The 21,852-nt window shown below is 34.4% G+C and overlaps 1 protein-coding gene across 1 annotated transcript in view; it reads left to right on the top strand.

Moving 5' to 3' along the window:
- Positions 1 to 21,852, top strand: part of LOC118198201 (glucose dehydrogenase [FAD, quinone]-like) — a 76,606-nt gene that overhangs the window by 1,423 nt on the left and 53,331 nt on the right. The window contains exons 2-5 of the mRNA XM_085824859.1: positions 4,465 to 4,618; positions 10,423 to 10,625; positions 14,235 to 14,424; positions 21,313 to 21,444. Coding sequence (XP_085680985.1) covers positions 4,471 to 4,618; positions 10,423 to 10,625; positions 14,235 to 14,424; positions 21,313 to 21,444 — 673 coding nt within the window. The 5' untranslated portion in view covers positions 4,465 to 4,470. The remainder of the gene's footprint in view (positions 1 to 4,464; positions 4,619 to 10,422; positions 10,626 to 14,234; positions 14,425 to 21,312; positions 21,445 to 21,852) is intronic.

The raw sequence follows: 21,852 nt of genomic DNA, 5'->3' as shown, positions 1-21,852 counted from the left end.
CAAATAATGGTTTAATGAGTCCAGCTAGTATAATTTCACTATTCTAGCTCGTAATTAAGAATACTAAAGATTAAAAATGCATTTATTGATTTTAAACTGGTTAGTTTTTATTCAATGAAAGACGGGATAAATTTGAAAAGTAAACATTTAATGATTTGCCGAGGCAACAAACTAGCCCACGGAAGTTAAAATGTATCACTTCGGACAATGACAATTTATTTTTCTTAAATCGCTGAGTTTGTTAATTAAATTTAAAAGGCAACTACCTGACATTTCGCCGAATGCAACGCAATTTTTTTTAAATCGCTAAGTTTTTTGATTAAATCTGAAACATAAATATTTTAAGCTTTCCCGATCGACAACGCACTGTTTTTAAATCGTTGAGTCTGAAAATCAAAATTTAATTAAATTCGTCAGAACTTGAATAAAAAATAAATTCGAAAGTCAAAATTAGTCTTGAGGTGCATATGTTCGGATGAAGGATTATGTTCCAAATTTGATGGTTCTAGAAGACGCCGTTTTCCCAGAATGTGAAGAAAATACATACCTATCTACATACAAACAAGCATATTCTTCATTGTTTAATGACAGAGATTGTAAAAATGAATTTATCTGATAACATTTTAAGTAACAATAGAAAAATGTCTAATTAATTATTTTATACGATTAATTTTACGGTTGACACTGTACTCGAAAATCGTTTCAAATTTTGATAAGTTCCGCGGAAGGCAGTTTGGAAAACTTTGTGCGAGAGAGAAGAATGAGCGATTAGGTCTTACGTAGTTTGTTCGCAAAGAATGATGAAAAATAATTTGAAATTTGAAAATTATTCGGGCACTTTATAAAAAAAAAATAATGATACAGTTTTAGCTGCTATTAACTAGAAACAAAAGTTATGAAATTATCTTTGCACGTCATATTTTTGCTCTGCGAAGCTTTATTTGAAACAGTTTTGTTGTAGAGCAGTTTTGCAGTGCCTTAGTTGTCGGAACATGTTTTATGGAACATCACTTGATCGTTTCATGCTCTTATCTGAGAAACTATTTAACCCAAAATGTTTTTGGAAAAAGCTGTTTCACAAGCCTTCAAATATGTTTAATTTTTCGAAGCTTTGCACCAGGTAAGTGCCTATTCATTGATTATTGTACACTGATTATTAAAACACTAAGAAACCAGTTATATAGAATTCCAATTATTCGGATCGCTTGTTCTTTTTTCAGTCAAATAACAGTAGTCAAATAACATTAAATTAAGTCAAATAACATTAAATTTAATTCTAATTTCTTAACAGTTCAATAAAAATTAGATAGTTACATAATATATGTAGTCAAAATCATCTTTTAATAATTAGATTACAGTGCAAATTTTCATAAAAATTGTAAATTATATATATTTAAAAATTAAATATCTTAGTGAATATTAATTAGAATATTCATATTAATGATGAAACATGAAATAAAATATTTGAATTATGAAGAAATGGATTTATTGATTTCAAGATACTCTTTACCGAATAATAATATTGTTACGTGCTTACGGGTTCGTAATAGACTGAATGCACAAATCCGATAATAAGTTAATAAAATGTATTCTTATCGAAAGAAATATATCAGAACGCTGGAATTTTCCTCAGAGATATTCGTACAAGTGTTCACAATATCACGCATCAATAGTTATTCTTCAAACTACTAAAACGTTAAAATACAACCTAATGCAACGCATATCTAAAAAGAAAGCTAAATCTGATATCGCACTTCATGCGGAACTAAGCAACTCGTAATAATAGTAACTAAGCAACTTAATTGAGACGCCCCTTTCTCTCCGGCCTTTTATGGTTTTCAAGCTGTCGCGAGAAATTTCTAGCAATTTATGCTTCTTGAGATTTCTGGAAAGCAGTAAGAGGATGTAATTATGGTTACAGCTAACACAGTGGTCAATTACATTTATTCAGTTTCATTACAAATTAACGAGATAACCATTTATTCAAATTTAAATGCACGTGCTCCTGTATTTGTAATTTTCTGGCATAGCTTTCTCTTAAAATTTGTCTCGCGCGTCATTGTACAGGGATATACTACAATTTTAATTACATTTCTTCTAAAAATATCTATTTAAGTACAAAATTCATAACAATATGTTGATTAAAATTAAAGATCGTACGTTTTGCCCAATAGCAACACTCCCAGAACTGAACATGCGTGATACTATGAGAAAAATGAATTAAAAACTTATATTTTGCGCTTTGGCAATATTTTCTGAAGGAAATGAATGATAACATAATGTAAGGTAATGAGCGTAACATTCTAAAATTTTTAGAACAACTTCGCTAAGGGCATTTCTAACGTCATATGATAATATGCTCTTGTTTTAGGAATTGCTATGAAGAGTCAAAAGAGCTCTATCGCTTTTCAGACATGTACGCCAGTATAATTAATATATAATAGTAAGAGCCAGTATAATTGTTTATGAAAGTAAATAAATGAATCGAACAGACATCGAACAATTCATAGGTTAAGTCTGTGTCCGAAAACAATACAAAGCTAAAACGTCGAGGTATAAAACATCGTGAGAGAAAAGAAAGCAAAGAGAAAACATCGCATTCTAAAACATCGTGTACAAAATATAGTGGTTGAAAATAATGCTGCTCCAATAACTTCGCAGTTTAAAAATACCGTCATCAAAAATATCGCGGTAAAAAATAAGTACATACAAATCATCGCATGACGATAACATCGCACACATTCATTTGTCAGGTCTTAAAAGCTGTAAATACATTTTCGCATAATGATATGGGAGCGAAAGAAAGAAAAGAGGGATATATTTACTTTTATACTCGTATTTCATATTTTTGAATGAACTAATAAACGTTTGCTAAAAAAGTAAGAAACTTAAGCATCTAAAAACTTAAAATGAGTAGAACATGAATGACACTTTAAGCAACTAACAAAGGTTATTAATAAATTAATCTTTTTTATAAAGTTTTATTTACAACTTTTCGTGTAAAATACAGCCTAGAAATATTTAGAAAAAGAAAGATAACTGCATGAGATTACCTTAATTAATTATCAGATTACCTTCTTTTAGGTTTGTTAATCTAATACTGTTTTGTAAAAAATTATATCTTGTTCTGTTTCTCTTTATTCTTACAGTATTGTTAACATTTCTTGCGTTTTCAAATCTTTATGCGAATATTCATTTACAACTTTTAAAACCTGAAAAACGCATGTGTGCGATGTTGTCGTCATGCGATGATTTGTAGGTGCTTCAGCTTTACCATAATATTTTCGAAAACGATGTTTTAAACTGCGAAGTGTATGAACCGCTTTATTTTCGATGTCGATATTTTGTACCACCATGTTCTTATGTTTATGTTTTAGAACGGCGTATGCGAACAATAACATTACAGTATGACTGTGTTTATTTTACATATATAAACTCGGTACAAACGCTTCTGAGACAAGCCGAAAAATTAGTATTGCATTTTAAAACGATGTATAGAAAATCGGACTACACAGAGTTCGTTTTAAAAATTTCCTCTCCGGTAGAGACAGATTAGCAACTAGAGCCGCAAGGCTCTGAGTCTAGTTATTAGGAAGGTAATAGTTGGACCTGCAAGTCCAATTATTAAAGAGCTACAAATCATTCTATAACTTTTCATGATCTTGTTTTCTTTCAAGTGTTTTCTTTCAAGGAAAAAAAAAAAAAATTAGTTGCATTTCAAAGAACTCTTTGTTTAGGACTCGAACTATCGTTAGTCAGGCCGTGGATTTGATTGTTTTCCAGAAGATACGCCATGGTTCGAAAGAACATTTGTTAATAATAATGCTGATCTGACCAGTGCAATCTCGCTAACAATTCCTCCTTTGTATGTAAAAGCTTCAGGAGGGTTGATGAAACTATCGTTTTGCATCTGCGTCAAGAGAAAAAGCAGTAAAATTAAGCAAATAGGTGCCGCACACACTTGACATAAAGCAAGAATACTTAGCCCTGCATCTGCTTAAGACTCATATCCCATCAAAAGAAGCGTTCTGAAAATTCTTAATGGCGTATGATGAGAAATGAGTCTAGTATCTCATCAGTAAGCAGGTCAGATTCCATTCGTTCAAAGAAGCTTATTTTATGAACATTAGCTAGCATTATTATACATTAAGAATTCCTTCCTCAAGTGGAAATAATTATAGATGAGTTTTTGTTTCGGTAAACCGTAAGCTTTTTTTACATAAATTTTTCTCGTTATTTAAAAACATAAATTCGGAATGTTTTAGGTTACGCATCATTTGTTATATATTCGTTACTTCTCATTATAAAAAAACTAAATTTTTGACAGGTTCGAATAATTTGTACTGTAATAATATCAACTTACGATATATTTCAGACACTGAACTGATATTTTAAGAATTAAATTGAAGTTTTATTTATTTTCTGAAGTCTGTTTGTATTAAAATAAAGTTTCGATTTTTTTAGTTCAGGATGAGTTACAATCTGGCTGTGGAAGCTTCTTATCCTACGCCATATGCGGCTTCCCAATTTCTTTCCATAATTCTACTGTCTATGGCTGGACAGAGGCACGCTCCTAAAACGACAAATGAAATAAAAAGCAGCTACGACTACATCATAGGTGAGTTAATGTTCCTGACGATGTTAATGTTCCTGTTAATGTTCTCTGGGATTCCTAACTCCTATTTAAAAAAATTGGATCTCTTTATAAAGAGTACATTATAGCGAAATTCCAACACCAAAAAAGAAGTTTCACGACTGGCCAGAGACTATGGCCACTCGGGTTGTTTAGCATGCGAAATATAAATAATTATGAGTTCAGTTTATGCAAATAAGATGAGCCTGCGACGCCGCTTAAAACCAATACAGCGGATGCAAAAGAGAATTATGAAAAGCAAATCCGGAAATTTTCGGCTTATCCTGCTATGATACAGAATTATGTTCTACAAACTGTATATGTGAGGTTTAGTTTCTGTTAACCGAGTTTCTAATTATCTGAGGTGGTTATGGTCCTAATTACATTTGTTAAAAATAAAATGATCATGCGATCTGACAACCATGCGTTTGTAATCGTCTGAATTCTTTTTCTTGATAGGTCTTGCGATAAATGTTTATAAAAACAAATCTTTACAATTCTAATGTAACGGATATTTTTGCTTACTAAGTTAGTTTATTATTTTCTTTTCTCGGATTAATTACACTTGGATTATTTAAATCTAATATGTTTTTGTATAAGATGTGATGTGAATAAAAGTAAGAAAAAATTGGACAACGTGTTCTTCATGCGAGAATCTCCTTAATTTCTCTAGTGATATAATATTATTTTTTTCATTCCGCTACGAAACCCGCGAACCTAGGATTATTTCTTTCGGGTTGCTTCCGGATAGTTCTTGAACTCTTGGATTGCAGGTATCGTAAATTTGTAATTTAAGAGTTTACTTATCAATTCAATTACTATCACTTTAAATTTTGTTGCGTGTATAAAATGGAATTTCTTGACAGGTTGAAGTCCAAGAGGAAAGTCATTAGAAGTGCTTCCACGAAATTAGTTAATAGAATTGACTATATTTTGATAGCCTTGATGTTAATAAAGATGAAAGCGTTCAGGAGAATTTGTCGGAATTTTTGTTAAAGTTTACAAGCAAAACAGAATGAACTTCTAACTTTAATTTTGAAAATCGAAGACCTAATTCATGATAGTACAATGATCGAAAGGGAAATTCAAAGCTAACTCGAGTATAATGAATCTACAAGTAATGTTAAATTCAAAATCAAAATTAAATTAAAAAGGTTATGAAACTGAATATTTTAAATCTTCTCAAAATGTTAACGTTTGGAATCGAATATTCGCAATACATCATCATCTATCAATTTGCCTAAATTACGCATTCCCGCTTTTAATGGCGATTCTGGTTTATTTCAAGAATTATTTAATAGTTTCTCAAGTGAAGTTGACTCTAATGAGTCATTAAGTAATGTTGGCAAGTTCATATATCTGCAACCATTTCTTTCGGGTGATGCTTACAAAATTATTTCGGGATTCGCATTTTCAGAAGAAAATTATAAATCTTGTTTGAATTTGTTAAAGGAGCGATACGGTAAACAAGAACACTTGATTAGTTGTTTCATGAGTAAACTATTAGAAATTGGACCAGTTAAGTTTTCTTCAAATCTCCTAGTACTTAGGTATTTGTATGAAAAAAGAGAAATTAGTATAAGAAATTTAAATTCTATGGAAGTTGCATCCGGAAATTACGCTCATTTCCTTTTACTAATTACATTAAAACAATTACCTCAGGAATTTATAAGTTCGAGAGTTCTTCTATTGGAGTAACGCAAAAGGTGACGTGCAAAAGTGATGTCGATCTTGCGATGCCTGTTCGGGTCGGATAAGACCAAAGAAACTCAGGCAAGGCAAACTGCAAAGTTACAATGTTGGAGAACCTTTTGAACGTATCGCCTTTAACATCTTGGGACCTCTGCCACGAACTGCTGATGGCAACAAATACATCCTCGTTGTCATTGATTATTTCACCAACTGGCCTGAAGCATATCCTATTCCTGATCAAGAGGCTGTCACAGTAGCAGAGGTAACGACACAGCATTGGATTTCCAGGTTCGGAGTGCCTCTACAGTTACGATCCGATCAGGGAAGGAATTTTACCTCGGCTGTATTTAAAGAATTCTGCAATCTACTCGGCATTGACAAAACCCAAACAACACCTTTACATCCTCATTTGGACGGCATGGTAGAAAAGTTTAATCGAACCATCCATAATAACCTTTCCTTAGTGGTTTCCAGAAACCAACAAAAACTGGAACAAAAAGTTACCCTTGGTTTTACTGGCTTACCGAAAAGTGCTATTCACGAGACTACAGGCTATTCCCCATCTCAGATGCTCTTCCGTCGTGACATTCGTTTGCCTTGTGATCTTTTGTTTGCTCGCCCTTCGGATGCACCTTTATCGCCTAAAGAATACATACAAGGTCTCCAAGCTCGGTTTGAAGTGATGCGCAGATTTGCACGAGAGAGAGTCAACTTGGCGACGGAGAAGATAAAGACCCGATACGTCACAAGAGCTAGTGGGCATCGATTCAACGAATGAGACAAGATGTGATTGTGGAATCCGACTCGGTGGAAAGGACTCTGTTCTAAACCACACTCACCTTGGGATGGTCCGTACACAGTCCTAAACAGGCTGAACGACTTCGTAGTTCGGATCCGTAAGTCATTGAATTCTAATCCCAAAGTCGTTCATTACCATAAGCTAGCTTCTTAGTATGGCCATAGTACGCAGTGTACGTGATGTAAAGAGTATAAGACCATGGCCCTTTTTGTTTCTAAATTTGTAAATTTGTGTACTTATTATTGATTTAGTATTTGATTTGCTTTATGTTATTTATTGCCATTGTTGTTTACGTTGTTTGTTATTGCACTGTAATGTTTATTATTGCATTGTTGCTTTAGTTGCAAGTATGGCTTCCTGTCCGGGGACTGTACTGCTCGAGACCTGCAGTCTTTGGGAAGGGGGGTAGTGTTACGAATTTTGCATTTAGATGGCTAATGTTAGTAGAATTATAATTAAAATTGTTTTATTTCTTCGTGCAAAGCAGCGCGAGAGGAGTTTTAAGGGGGAGCTATGCCAGAAAAGTAAAAATACTGGAGCAGGTGCAATTAATATTGAATAAAATTTTATCTCGGTAATTTATATTTAATTTGAATAAATATAATTGTCTACTTTGTTAGCTGTAATCATAATTCCATCCTCTTGTTGGTTTCCAGAAATCTCGAGAAGCAAAGAAATTACTCGAAATCTCTCGCGATCGAGTAAAAGCTTTAAAAACTGGTGAAAGACATCTCAGCTCAGTTGTTTAGTTGGCTGCTGTTGTTACTGTTGATCGGATTAGCTTTCTTTGTGCTTTGCGTTCTGTCTAACGTTTTTAGTAGTTTAAAGTATAACTACTGATTATTACTGCGTGATATTGTGAACATTTGTAAAATATATCTGAGAAGAAAATACTATCGTCAAAATCTAAATTCACTGAATTACTGATTTGGGAATCATGTAATAAAGTATTTCATTCCGGCGTATCTCACACGCTAGTAACAGAAACATTCTGGATACTAAAGGCCAGAAAAGTTATAAAATTTGTTCTAAGCAAATGTGTTATTTGCAGAAGATTCAGCATTTCTGCAGGAGACCAGATGGTTGTTCTATTACCAGCTGTACGAGTGGAAAAATCAGTCCCATTTACAGTTATTGGGATCGATTATGATGGTCCGTTGTTTGTGAAACATAGTAAATACAAACAATATATTCTATTGATAACCTGTGCATTTAAAAAGAAGTAATCATATGAAACTAGTTAGTAATATGACGGCAGACGCATTTTGCTTGCCTTCCGACGTTTTTATATCTCGAAGAGGCTTGTGTTCGTTGACCTTTTCTGATAATGCATATACTTTCAGACGTGCTGAACTTAAGATGAAATAAATTTGGTCAGTAATGAAACATCCAGAAGTAAAAAAAATTACACTGCTAACGTAATTAAGTAGAAATATACTGTGGAAAGAGTAACCTGGTGGGGAGGCTTTTATGAACGGATGGTGCGTTCCTTGAAAGTTGCTCGACGGAAGACCTTTGGAAAGTCATCTCTGACCACTGAGCAGTTGCGAACTGTTCTTCTCGAGATTGAACGGATGATTAACTCTCGGCCAATTTGCTATCTTGGTAGTGAGTTAGATGAACCACATGCTTTAACTCTAGCACATTTCCTTTTAGGAAAAAGAATATCAGCGTTGTCTTCCGTGAGACTTCATCTTGATTAAAAATTTTCACCCAGGAAGTCTTTGATAAAGGTCTATAATTATTGCGAAAAATTAATGAATTCCTTTTGGTTCAGGTAGAAAAATTAGTATTTATTGAATTTAAGATCTGCCCATTCGAGCTTGGTTAAGAATAATGTTCCCGAATTTAATGATGTAGTTTTAGTTAAGGAGAACTAACCCCGCAATTTTTGAAGATTGGGTAGTATTTCCTGGCAAGGTGAGGGCTTGCAAGGTAAAAACCGAATCACCGGTTATTAGACATCCTGTACTTTATACAATTTAGAACTTCAGAATTGAAGTTTAACCTTCAGTGTTAATTTACAAATATGTATTGTGATTATATTTTTTTATGGCTGCTTGTTAGTTTTCGAAATATTCTGTTAAAATTTTTAGTCCTAGTAGCTTCCAAGCATGAATTTGATAATTAAAAATGTGCTTAAGTTCATAGTGTCACGGTATGCTATCTTAGGGGCCACTGAATAATTTTAGAAAAAATTTGAATATTGTTTTTTGAATTTGGATCATGTTATATTTACATTGTCTAATGTTCCATTTAATTCCCAGTTATTTATAGATAGAGATCTTTTGTTTCCTTTGTCTAGAACTCGAGTGGTTTTGTAGTATGAATGTATACTGTCTATATATAAAGTCTGATGAAACACCCTATGGTTGTGGGGGGAGGCAAGTTGTTAAAAATAAAATGATCATGAGACCAGACAGATGACTGTCGTCTGAATTCTTTTCCATGCGATAAATGTTTATAAATACAAGTCTTTAGACTTCTAATGTAACGGATATTTTTGCTTACTAGGTAGGTTTATTATTTTCTTTTCTTGGATTAATTACACCTGGATTATTTCAATCTAATATGTTTTTGTATAAGATGTGATGTGAATAAATATAAGAAAAAATTGGACAACATGTTCTTTATGCAAGAATTTCGTTTATTTCTCGAGTCATAATATTAATTTTTCAACCTTAGATATTCGGAATTCTGCTGTATATGCAGGTTTTCTCTAGTTGCGAAATAGTAGGATATACTGTTGTCGTGAGTAAAAATTCGTACTTTTCACACCTGACTGCAGGCTCCGATATAGAATGTATACTTAACATCTACAAATTAAAATACTATTCCAGACTTTTGAAAGTATTTAAGATAATTCTATTCACAATTATATTTGCAGATTGTATGCAACCACAATAACATAAAATTTCACTTATCTGTACATCAAGAATAAGCCCAGCGTATTTTTTCTAAACTTGAGAAAACTTTTGTAATTTAAATACGGCAAACTTAGACATAGGATTCTTCATTTTCTGAAACGGAGAAAACTGAGAATTCTGCCTAATATCCGCAGTAGATTTCATTTCATCCAAACTAGAAGTCAATTTCTTAATGCAGCCCTAAAAATCCCTTTTTTTAAATTAACTTTTTTTTTAAAACTCGCGCAACAAATTCTGTAGCCATAGTTATCACTACAGTTGTTGCCAGACTTATTCTCGTAAAATGTGAGAAGTACAACAATCGTAATTCTGAAGCGTGTATAGGTATTTTAGATATATTACTTAAGGCGGAGGTTTGATTTTTCTTTCAGTGGGTGGTGGTTCAGCCGGATCTGTGTTGGCGGCCCGTTTATCTGAGAAACCTTGCGTGACGGTACTATTACTCGAGGCTGGTAAATCTCCGCCAAAGGTGTCGGATATCCCCGCTGTAGCCAAGAGTTTCATCAAGTCGGACATTGACTGGTTCTACAGCACCGCTCCACAAGAATATACTGGGGCTGGACTCATAAACAGGGTCAGTTAATAATTTTTTTCAACATCTCAAAAATTTGTCATCTAATATCAGCAAATGCAGAGAAAAAAAAATGTAGACGCACACAGCTGATCATTATTTACTTATGTGTAACAAGATTTTTACCTGAAACAACGTGAAGTTTTTTGATTCTTATGAGCTAATTTATTTTACTGATTGTTGTGCGATATTGTAAAGTAAAACGATAAAAGGTGGATCTAGTTTCCTCTAACTTTTGTTGGTTAATCTTTACTCTTAGGTTCCACTTGGCGAATCGCTGATTTTTTTGACTCCAACATCGGCGCTACGAAGGATTGGCACCAATTTCGAGATGGTGCCGATCAATTTTGACGCCAACATCGGCAACACAAAGGATCGGCACGAATTTTCAAGATCGTGCCGATGTTTCCACCCCCTACAGAAAATCAATACAAGAAATCAAACACTTAACACAAACTCGGTGCCCATGTACACATCGGCCTATTTTAACTTGAAAAAAATCAGAGAATTACACAAACAAAGCATTGCGCACTAATTTCAATTTGTCCATGTACACATCGATCTATTTTCACTTAAACAAAATCAGAAAGTTAAAACTATCATTCATTTAGAAGTCAAACAACAAAACTCAGCGTTATATTTTCAAATTTTCACAGGATTAGTTTTAATTGTTTTACCGAACTATCAAAATTAACCCTGTGAAAATTTAAAATTATAACGCTGATTTTTGTTGTTTGGCTTTTAAATTGGAGAAAGTGCAGAATCGCCCACTGCTTGGCGCGTTTTTAAGAATTGCACATACACGGCGACCTATTTTCACTTAAAAGAACATCCCAGAATTGCACAAAAGTGGCATTGCGCACACTCTTGACTTTATCCATGTACACATCGATCAATTTTCACTTAAAAAGTCAAAGAAAACTGACAAATATCCAATTCTTCTTACTCTTGTAAAAAGCGCCAATCAAATAAGTGGGCGATTCTGCACTTTAGCCTCTAAATTAATATTTGTTTGGCGTGTTATTGTATTTTACTTAAAACTATCAAGTTAACCAGAAAAATTCGCCGCTGTCTTGACACACAGACACGAACAAATAACCAAAAATACACAAACACAGAGTAATAAATAACCGAAAATACATATTTCTTAACATGAAAACATTAAACAATAAATCTTTCAACAAAAACTAACACACAGACACCAATAAATAAATAAAATTTCATACCTTTTGTTCAAGTGCATACGTTAAAGTCTCCCACCAACATCTTGTAATCTTGACTAGAAGAGAAACACGCTAATGTCACAATCAAAATCGTAAAAACAACCTTGTATTTAGCGTTCAAGTAAACGATCTTGTTCAAGTAAGCAATTCAAGGTAAATCTTTACATTATGGTAACTTGGCGATTTTTTGGCGAAAATTTGGCGACCAACCCTGCTACAGCAACTTGCTAGTTTTGTTTTGGATGCCATTTTGTTTTCACCAAGTAAAGGCATGTTTTTTTTTTTTTTTTTTTTTTTTTTTTTTTTTTTAACTCAACATTTTTTCCAACAATCTGCTAGCCGAATTACTCTTATACTAGAACTTTTATGGAACAAAAATGCTTAATCATGACGAAGATTAGGTGCGAAATTGGGAGAAAGTGCAGAATCGCAAACTGCTTCCCGCGTTTTTAAGAATTGCACATACACGGTATCCATGTACACGTCGACCTATTTTCACTTTAAAAAAAATCCCAGAATTGCAAAAAAAAATGGCATTGCGCACACTCTTGACTTTATCTACATACACATCGACCTATTTTCACTTAAAAAGGTCAAAGAAAATTGACAAAAATCCAGTTCTTCTTACTCTTGTAAAAAGCGCCAAACAAATCAGTGGGCGATTCTGCACTTTAGCAGCGAAATTGTTTCTAAGTGCTTATTAGCTAAAATCACGATCGGAATTTTCCGGAAAATGTCACATTACATGTCTCATGATCTCTCATTTCTCCGAGATAAAATAATCTGATTCGAACTGTGTACTTCTCAGATTATTGCTCAAGTCGTAGCTTGTAACCTTTACCGCCTCATCAAAATGTCACCAAACTACCTGTTACCATATTCTAAAGATTAGACCAATTCAATTAAATATCTGGTCATTTCGGCTCATTCGCTGTTAATAGCGCATAAATACGTATAATAAGAGTCCAAGAAAGCTATAAATCCGTTCCTTCTTATGTACTCCTTCCAGCAGTCAGAAATTATAGTCGTATCCCGAATAATATACTCATTTATAACACTAAGCAAACTTTCAGGCATCACTTTCATAAAGCATCACGCATGTGAAACCAAACACAGAAATTCAAAATCTCCGGTCTACATGAAAGTGTTACCATTACAAAAAATAGCCAAAATCTCAACTTATCATAATACATTTGGCAATATTCGCATTCGCCAACGTTATCAACACTAAGGTTACCAAAAAAACTTACTTCACGCATTGGGCTTCCAGATTTCAGGAACAATCAATACCAGTTGGCGATTTTTTCAGACAGAAACCAAGCGAAACCGTACAGTAAAATTTCAACCCCCTTTGCTTAATATTATGTGTTTATAATTTGATTTCGCTTAATCTTATCGCCAAGTTAATCTTATAGCACACTTTACAGTTGCATTTATTTATTTATTTATTTTTCCCTATTCCATTCTGATTCCCATGCATTTAATACCATAGCGAATTTTATGCATTCGTTTCTTGGATTTAGATAATTAGGGACTTAGTCTTAAATATACTAGTTTTCTTAATAACGTTTAAAAGCTCTCTTGCAAAGTTTCTGTTTGATATCAATTGTCGTCTGCATCCAAAATAAAATCCAAGACTGGATAAAATCTAAGATCCAAAATAAAATTTACAGTTATATAAATCTAGTAAAAATATATAACTCGATGGCAAGCCTTTCCGTATATTACCTTTCTCATTTTATTCAGATCATAATATATATATTCATATGCTGATATTCATTTGTGTATGTAGTTTTACGTTTAAAATATATACTATTTATATAATAAACACACTTTAAAATCAGATTTTTTTTAGTTGAATTTAAATTTTATTGAGCTCCAAAGATTTAGTTTGATAAGTTAGCAGCAGATGTTATATCTATTTAGTAATAAAAGGAAAATATTTATTTGATTTTTCATCACAGATATAGAAATAAAAATGAAAGTTATGTTTTTCATACCATTCATTTTTCATTTTTTATTTATGTATTTATTTAAATATATGTTTAATGAAACCCTTCGTCGAGGTATTAGAATGTAATCTGAAGTTTCCATTTCTTCATTTGCAGGAAATTTCTTCATTTCCATTCCATTTATTCATTTATAGGAAATACAAGAAAATCGAAGAAGGGATGTTCATATAAGTATCGCCCAACAGAGCTAAACACATAGTTGAGGAAATAGAAGCGACGGCTAGACTATTGCAATTCAAGTGCTCATGCTAGCATATAGTGAATAGCAATTAAAACGATTTTTAATTTTCAGTATATGGACGGAGAGGTGAACATTCAAAAATCTCTTCACGATACAAAGGTTCAAAAAAGCTAATCTGGTTCTTTTCTTTCACTAGGAAGTTGCTTGGCCTAGTGGAAAGACGCTGGGAGGTTCCAGTGTCATTAATGCGATGCTGAATGTGAGAGGCAACAAGAAGGATTTCGATGATTGGGCTGCCCAAGGGGCGAGAGGCTGGAATTACGATAAAGTGCTTCCTTATTTCAAGAAATTAGAAGACAATGCTAATCCTGAATACGTGAAAAATGGTAAACATACTTTGCATTTTGTATTATGTGATATTTGATTATTTTTATTTATTTTGATATGAACGCACTGCCCGGTTTGGGCAACTTCATCCAAATCGTACAAAAGAGCAGTATGCTTTTCTAAAATAACAAAGCATTTAGAACATGACCAATGGGCCTTGATATGTGCGTAACACAGTTTTTCATACAGCGTTTAAAATCGACGTGATCCATAATAATATACCTTGCTACTTCATGTAACGTTTGTCTCTACCTTTCGAGTTAGGCCCGCACTATTGATTACTCGAAGGCAAATCAAGTTTAGAAGAACTAGATTTTCTTCTTCCAATAATCTACGAAGGCTTCAGGGTATTCGAAAAATCAAACTCTAGTAAATTCTACAAGGCAATTTTATATACACGAAACCATTTAGCACAAAGATTAAGATATGACAACAACTAAAAGAAAGCTAAGATTACGTGATGGATATTCCATACATTCAGAGTTATTCGTGGATTGTTCACAAACCCTACACTGATTAGAGAACACGAAAGAAAAATGTCGTAGATGTGGACGGACATCAGAATTTTCTCATTGGTCATACAAGTATAGTCCTGCCGCACTAACTGAGCAATTAGGCCTCAGTGTTGATGGAGAAAACCCCGCTAGGCGGTTAACCCTCTTCCTCTACTAGCAACGTCTCTAACCATACTACACCTTTACTACATGGCTTAAGTAACATAGTTGTATTCAGTGAGGCGCTCAAACAGAGTCCAACGCTGTATGTAAGGGCTGGAGAAGTGTGTAGCTTTTCGTTTAGCTAGCATGGAGGAGCAGAATACGAATGAAGAGCAATATGAATTCGTAGTGAGGCGTAATAAAAGCCAAATCAACTGAATACTGGAAGTCAAGACAGTCCTTACATGTCGAGTTGAGTATATGGTGAACTGCTAGCTGAGCATAACTGCAGACGGAGTGATGTACCCATTAAGAGGCATCAGAGGGCTATGATTAGCTATTAGTGGATTTAAGGAAAGTGAATATGTCAAATTAGGTAGGAAAGGCAGCAAGGGGAATCATTCCAGAGCCATACGTTTAGAAGTGTAAACCGGAAAATAGATGAGAACGGAGGAAGAATATGTAAGAGCATCAAAAAGGGGCGAGACAATTTATATAACGCGTTCAGCACTAGAAGGAGAGAAATCGATGTAATTTAGTATTACGTAAAATGTTTTACAGTTATTTGTTAGCAATGTCGTTAATTTCATTGATGATCTCAAATAAAAAAAAATTAAGAATTAAAAAAGAATTATCACTTGAGATGTCACAAGTTTCTAGTTTAGGCATATATTTCCTAAATATGTTCATAACTGAAAGATTATTTTTTCCAAAACAATGATTAATTTCATTTATATAACCGATAAACTCCATAAATTCAGGGATTTTGCTTGAGTTTTTAATTTTATCATGGTCCCTAATATTTGAGAAATTATTTGCATTGAGTTAGTTATCTATTGGAGTTTGCACTGTGATAGGCTGTTCGTGATTGCCTGCTGTTTAGTTGTTATCATCATTCGGTTTTATGATAGATTCTTTAATGCATCCTTTTCTTTTTAAAATAAAGTTACGATATTTTGGCATATTAATTTCAGATAGGATTATGAGAGGACGTGGGGGGATGAAACATTAAGATGTTTCACAATTTATGCATTTAGGCAGGTCTGTTTTCACATTATTTAGACAATCTGCGGTTCTATGGATAGGGGACATTTAACACAATGTGGTTCAGATAGCAATTTGTCGAAGGATGATGCCGTTTCTGACAGTTATGACATTGGAGAATTTGGTTTTATGAAATAAATGTTTCTTCCGAAATGGAGAAGTACATAACAATCCATCAGATTATAATTTTTTTCAGGGTTTACGTTTCGAATGATGTGTACAAGAAATAAAGACATAGGAGCCTTTGGTTTTGGGCGAGTTAGTTGGCTAGTTTTTGGATATACAAGCTACATCCCAGAAGGGGGGCTTAATTTTATTTATAACGATAGCGGTAAGAAATCCTATAATACTACTTTGACTGACCTTCTATATTAATTATTGATCACACTGTGTTATGTGCTTTTTGTAGAATAAAGAACTAATTTTTTTTCTGGTAGTTGTAGCTGAATGGCAGGACCTTTAGGCACTTGCAATTGAGTATTTCCAAGAATTTTACCGGGGCATTTATGCTAGGATGCTAAGAAATTCCTCAAATGAACATTCGCGTGGGTTGACCATTATGGGCGGTATTTCCAAGGTTTTCATATCTGGCTGCTGCTGGTTAGACTGGACTTCTGAAGGTGAATTGGCATTTTTATTTTCTAATGTGTTAAATTTGTTTTAAAGGTATATGGTCTACTTTCATCATGTTTAGGTTGCTTTGCAGTTTTACTGGCACATTTACACCTTTGTTTTTAGGTAGGAATTCTATGTTTGACTCTTTCAGAACTACCCCTAATCTTGGGCTAGAAAACAAATTCAACATACCCCATGTCAAAATTTGTTCTGCACTCCTATTACTTTTACCTTCTCCACTAGAATATGTCAGTGAGAGGACCTTTAAAAGAGTATGAGTCTAAGAAAGTTTAAGAAAGAAAAGACTTGTCACTTTTGCTGGCTATCCTGCATTGCTGTTCGGAGTTATCACTATTGCTGTCAGTTGATTAGTTCCTTCGGTTTGAAAATTTCGGGAAATAGTAATCATGTACTGTTGGGAAATAGTAATCATATACTTTCGGGAAATAGTAATCATGTACTTTTGAAAATTTCGGGAAACAGTAATCATGTACTTTTGAAAATTTCAGGAAATAGTAATCATCGAGCCAGGTACTAGAATCTATATTTAAACTTTTTGCATTATTAATAATTTAAATCATTGTTGTCCATATCTCTTGCAAAAGTTGGAAGTAAATTTTGTTAGTCAGTTTAGTAGTGAATTTTGAATTCTGAAGTAAAAATAAATTGTTACTTCTTTTATTTCTGTTGTATTTGCTTAATACTCTGACACTAATAATTACAAACTGAACGAAAATGTGTCTGGAAGTTTATACTAGTATTTACTCTACGCCAAATTGATTATACAATTACTAGTCCCGTAATACATACGGAAAAGTTCGCAATATTTCATTTTAATTAAATAACGAAGAAACTGCCACTACTGCAGTTTCAGAACAAACCCTTTCTTTTGAATGCTTTTTTGTCCATTCTGTTTATCCGATGTAGAAATTCTCTTAACCATACAGCTCGCAACCAACATCTTGCCCTACCAGATGAGTGGTGCAATTTACTCTATGCCACTGTTTGCATTCTATGCAAAGAGAAAAATATGATAGCATAAATAAAATCTCCCAAATCAGAGCATACAGGCAGTAGAAGAATGATGATATGCATTGAATATCATCATTCATCTACTGCCCTTAGAATCAGAAAATTTTTTTTAAGTTATAAGGTATTCCTTCCTTACTGCGTGGCTTCGTGGTGTAAATGGATAGCACATCCGGCTAGCAACCAAGATGTTCGGTAGTCGAATCCTGGCAAGAGTACTGCACACATTTCATAATTCTGCAGCGTTTTAACCTAATGACTGAAAAGTGTAGCTTTGCACAGTCATAAGGTTACAACGTGAATTGAGCTTCTGCATTTCTCTTCAGTGTTTCTAGTTAACATTGTAATTCATTACAATCTATCAGACATTATAATTCAGTAGCTCAGAAAAGGTTTTTTTGATATGCGCAAAAGTAACTAATGTGCTTGGAAAATTGAACGACTTTAGGTTTAGAGTTCGAGGACTTATGGATCTGAACAACGAGGTCGTTCAGCCTGTTTAGGACAGTTTAAACTGTTTAGGACCACCCCAAGGTGACTGTAGTTTAAGACAGAATCCTTTCCGTCCAGTCGGATTCCACAACCACACCTTGTCTCCTTCATTGAATCGATGTCCAGTGGCTCTGGTGTCATATCGGGTCTTCATCTTCTCCGTCGCCAAGTTGATTCGCTCTCGTGCAAAGTTATGAATCACTTTAAACCGAGCGTGGAGATTTTGAATGTCCTCCTGAGGCGATGAAAGCGCATTCGGAAGGCGACAAAACAAGAGGTCAGAAGACGCGACCGAAAAGCACCTGGGACGTAGAATAGTCGGTAGTCTGGTGTATCTCTTGCTCCCTAGTATGATTTCGGTAGCTTTCTGAGCAGGGTCCTTCAGACAAGTTTCCAGGAGAGGATCCCTTATGATGATGGATAGTTGTGTCTTCCGCTGCTGAAAGCAGTCTGTTGTTTTTGAAGTTCAAGGAAAAATTGTAGTTCCTTAAAAAGTCCAATCCGAGTATGCAAGAATCTGTAATATGTGCCACATATGCCGTGTGATAGTAGGCGACACTTCCAAACGTGATGTTTACGTTTAACTTCCCAGCTATGTCGATTCATTATCAGACGCAGTCAATGGGACGCAGTCTGAAGACATCCCGTGTTACCGTCAGACGCAGTCTGAAGGGTAAAACAGGAAGGTGTCCAAATAAGTTTATTTTTAAATTGTTGAGCTAAATCTTTTCGAATAATTGTAACATTATCTCCTGTGACAGATATCATATTGCAAGGAATTCCAACACTATGCCCATTGATGAACAGTCCATTACTGTTGCCACTCACTGCAGAAATCTTGGGCGCTTTAAAATGGGGTTTTCCACTGTCCTTCAAACTCCGGTCCTTGATATGATCATGAAATTGTTTCCTGCGTCTATGCTGGGAAATGGTGTTATTTTCCGTTTCCTTGGGGTGTTCTGCAGTTCCCTGGTACGCGGCCTTCAACATCGCAAATCCAGCACTTTAGTATTAGATTGTTTCCACTCCTATTCCGTCACAAGGCACTAACTGGTCTGGTCCAATCGTCTGTTTTATTTTCCGTGTCCTGGGGTATTCTGCAATGCCGTCGTATGTTGCCTTCAGTACCCCATCTCCAACACCTTAGAGCGAAACTTTTCTCACTCCTACTCAGTATCAAAGAATTCACTTGTCTGGATAAATTATCTAAATGAGCCATCAATTGATCCGCTGGCTCTTGGACTCGCGCAGCTCTGATTGGGTAGCGATCTGTACGAGTTGCTTGCTGGACTGAATCGAATTTCATCACTAGAATGCTTTTTACGTTCTTAATATCCACCATTCGCAGAGTTTTCTATATTTCGGGATTCCAGATGTCATTGATGAAGTATTGCAGGGACAGAATTTCCCTTGTTTCTCTCGCACACTCTGGAAAGGCGAGGTGGAACAACATCCATGGCGAGCTCCTGGAGTGTTTCGGTGGACTTCTGTTGACGGGAGTTTAATTGAAGCCTGCTGTAGTCTTTTAAACACTTCTCCCCAAAGCGCAGCTCCAACGCGCGGGACAGAGCTTCGAAATCTAGCCTTTTATTTTCGGGAAGAATCTGAAGGATATCTACTGCGTCTGCTCTTAGAGAAGCGGCGAGATGCAGGCCTTAGCGTGGGGATCCCATCCATTCGCTTCCGTCACTATAGAAGTTGTGTCTTATATATTTGCCAGGAGGTCTTGCCATCATAAGTAGATAACTTCAAAGAGGAACGAGTAAGCAGAGGTAAAAATTTAAATCCATCAGAATTCTTCCTGCTGTCACTATGCATTTCTTTATGGTGTCAACTTGTTTGGAGACGGCAGCAGAAACTGTTTTCAGTTTGTTGTTCCCCGACAGAAATTCTCTCTTCTAGTTGTTCTTTTACAGAAGAAAGCCTTTCTTCTATTTCTTCTTTTACCGAAGAAACTCTTTCTTCAATATGTCCAATTTTATCTTCCTCCGCGTGAATTAAGCCTTCCATAGCCTTGAATTTGTTTTCTATTATGCAGGTAATTTCTCTTTTCATTTCCTCTTGACCTGCCTCAATCTTTCTTGAATAGCCTTCATTTCTACTTTAATAGATAGTTGACTCGTTTTCATCTCCTCTTTAAAGGATTCTTGGCCAGATTTCATTTTGTTGGCCTCCTTTCACGTCTACGTTAAATGAAGCAAAGGCTGGAATCTGCTGTCTTAACTGCTCTTCCATTGCTCTTGTGATTGGCATTAAAATCCCACTTCTGACACCAAAAAGTGTTACAAGCGCACGGGTTCGTAACAAACTGAATTCACAAGTCCGATGAAAAGTGAATAAAATTTATTCTAATCACAACAAATAAAACAAAATTCTGAAATTTCCTCAGAGATATTCGTATAATATCGCAATATCTCACCGTAGTTATATTTTTAACTACTAAAACGTTGACTAGAACTCATTTCAAAACACTGAGAAAGCTAATCCGATCTCACTGTGAATTCGCTACAATCAATAATAGCACTAAGTAAACAACTGAAATAAGATGATTTTCTTCGGCTTTTATAAGCTTTTTAATCCTTCACGAGAACATTCTGGTATTTTCTCGATTTTTCTGGATAGCATAAGAGTACAATTACGAAATATCTATTTATTAAAATGATAAATGCTCGTGCACCTGTATTTTAAATTTTCCGGCTTAGCTTTCTCTTTAAATAAGTCTCGTGCTGCATTTCACGGGAATATAAAACAATTTTAATTAGAAATTCTACTAAAAATAGCTAAATAAATACAAAATCCGTAAACATATATATTGACTTGATGTCATTGTTCCAGAAGTAGTGTTAGATCAAGTATCACAAGAACTAATATCAAATATTCTTTTTTTGTTTTGTTTTATTTGGTACATCTTTTCTACCCTTTTCTAGTTACATCAATAGTATTACTTTTTATTTCCTAATTAGCCTTAAGAGTCTTAATGTCGCTAATACTGCATGATTTGTCTCTCCTTAATTACGACAGGGAAGCTGACATTTTTAAATGCATTAACAGGTTACCATGGAGTCGGAGGCCCTGTCACTGTTTCGCGACCTGAATATCATTCCAGACTAAAAGCAGCTGTGTTCGAAGCTGCGAGAAGTATGGGTTATGAAGTTCTGGATTCTAACGGCCCCACACAAACAGGTATGTGTATTCGTTTCTGCTTCGAATGAAATACGGTATGACACAATGGCGGACCGAAATGGATTAGCTTTCAAAATTTATTACTAGGCTTTTAATGGATTACTTTATTAGCTCAGTAAAGGCAGAAGGTTCTTGCGAAATCTTCAATAACAAAAATGATTATAAATTTGGTGAAAATATTAACAACATAATAATGACACAAATAGTTATTAATTATGTTATTATAAAACAAGCAATGATTTGAATAACTAATTTACATAGGAAAAATTTGCCTACGTTCTCCATCCGGGGCTACACATCATTCTAAATAACTGATTTGACCAAACTCAGTTGTGTTGCCAGATAACTTGATGAGAATAAATTCATCGCAAAAACTTTTTTTTTTTTTTTGTTGTTGTTGTAAATGCT

This window comes from Stegodyphus dumicola, chromosome 10 (genome assembly GCF_044657685.1).
Source record: "Stegodyphus dumicola isolate Sdum_Otavi_A_Nest chromosome 10, ASM4465768v1".
Lineage (NCBI taxonomy): Eukaryota > Metazoa > Arthropoda > Arachnida > Araneae > Eresidae > Stegodyphus > Stegodyphus dumicola.
This window is presented reverse-complemented; position numbering and strand designations above follow the sequence as displayed.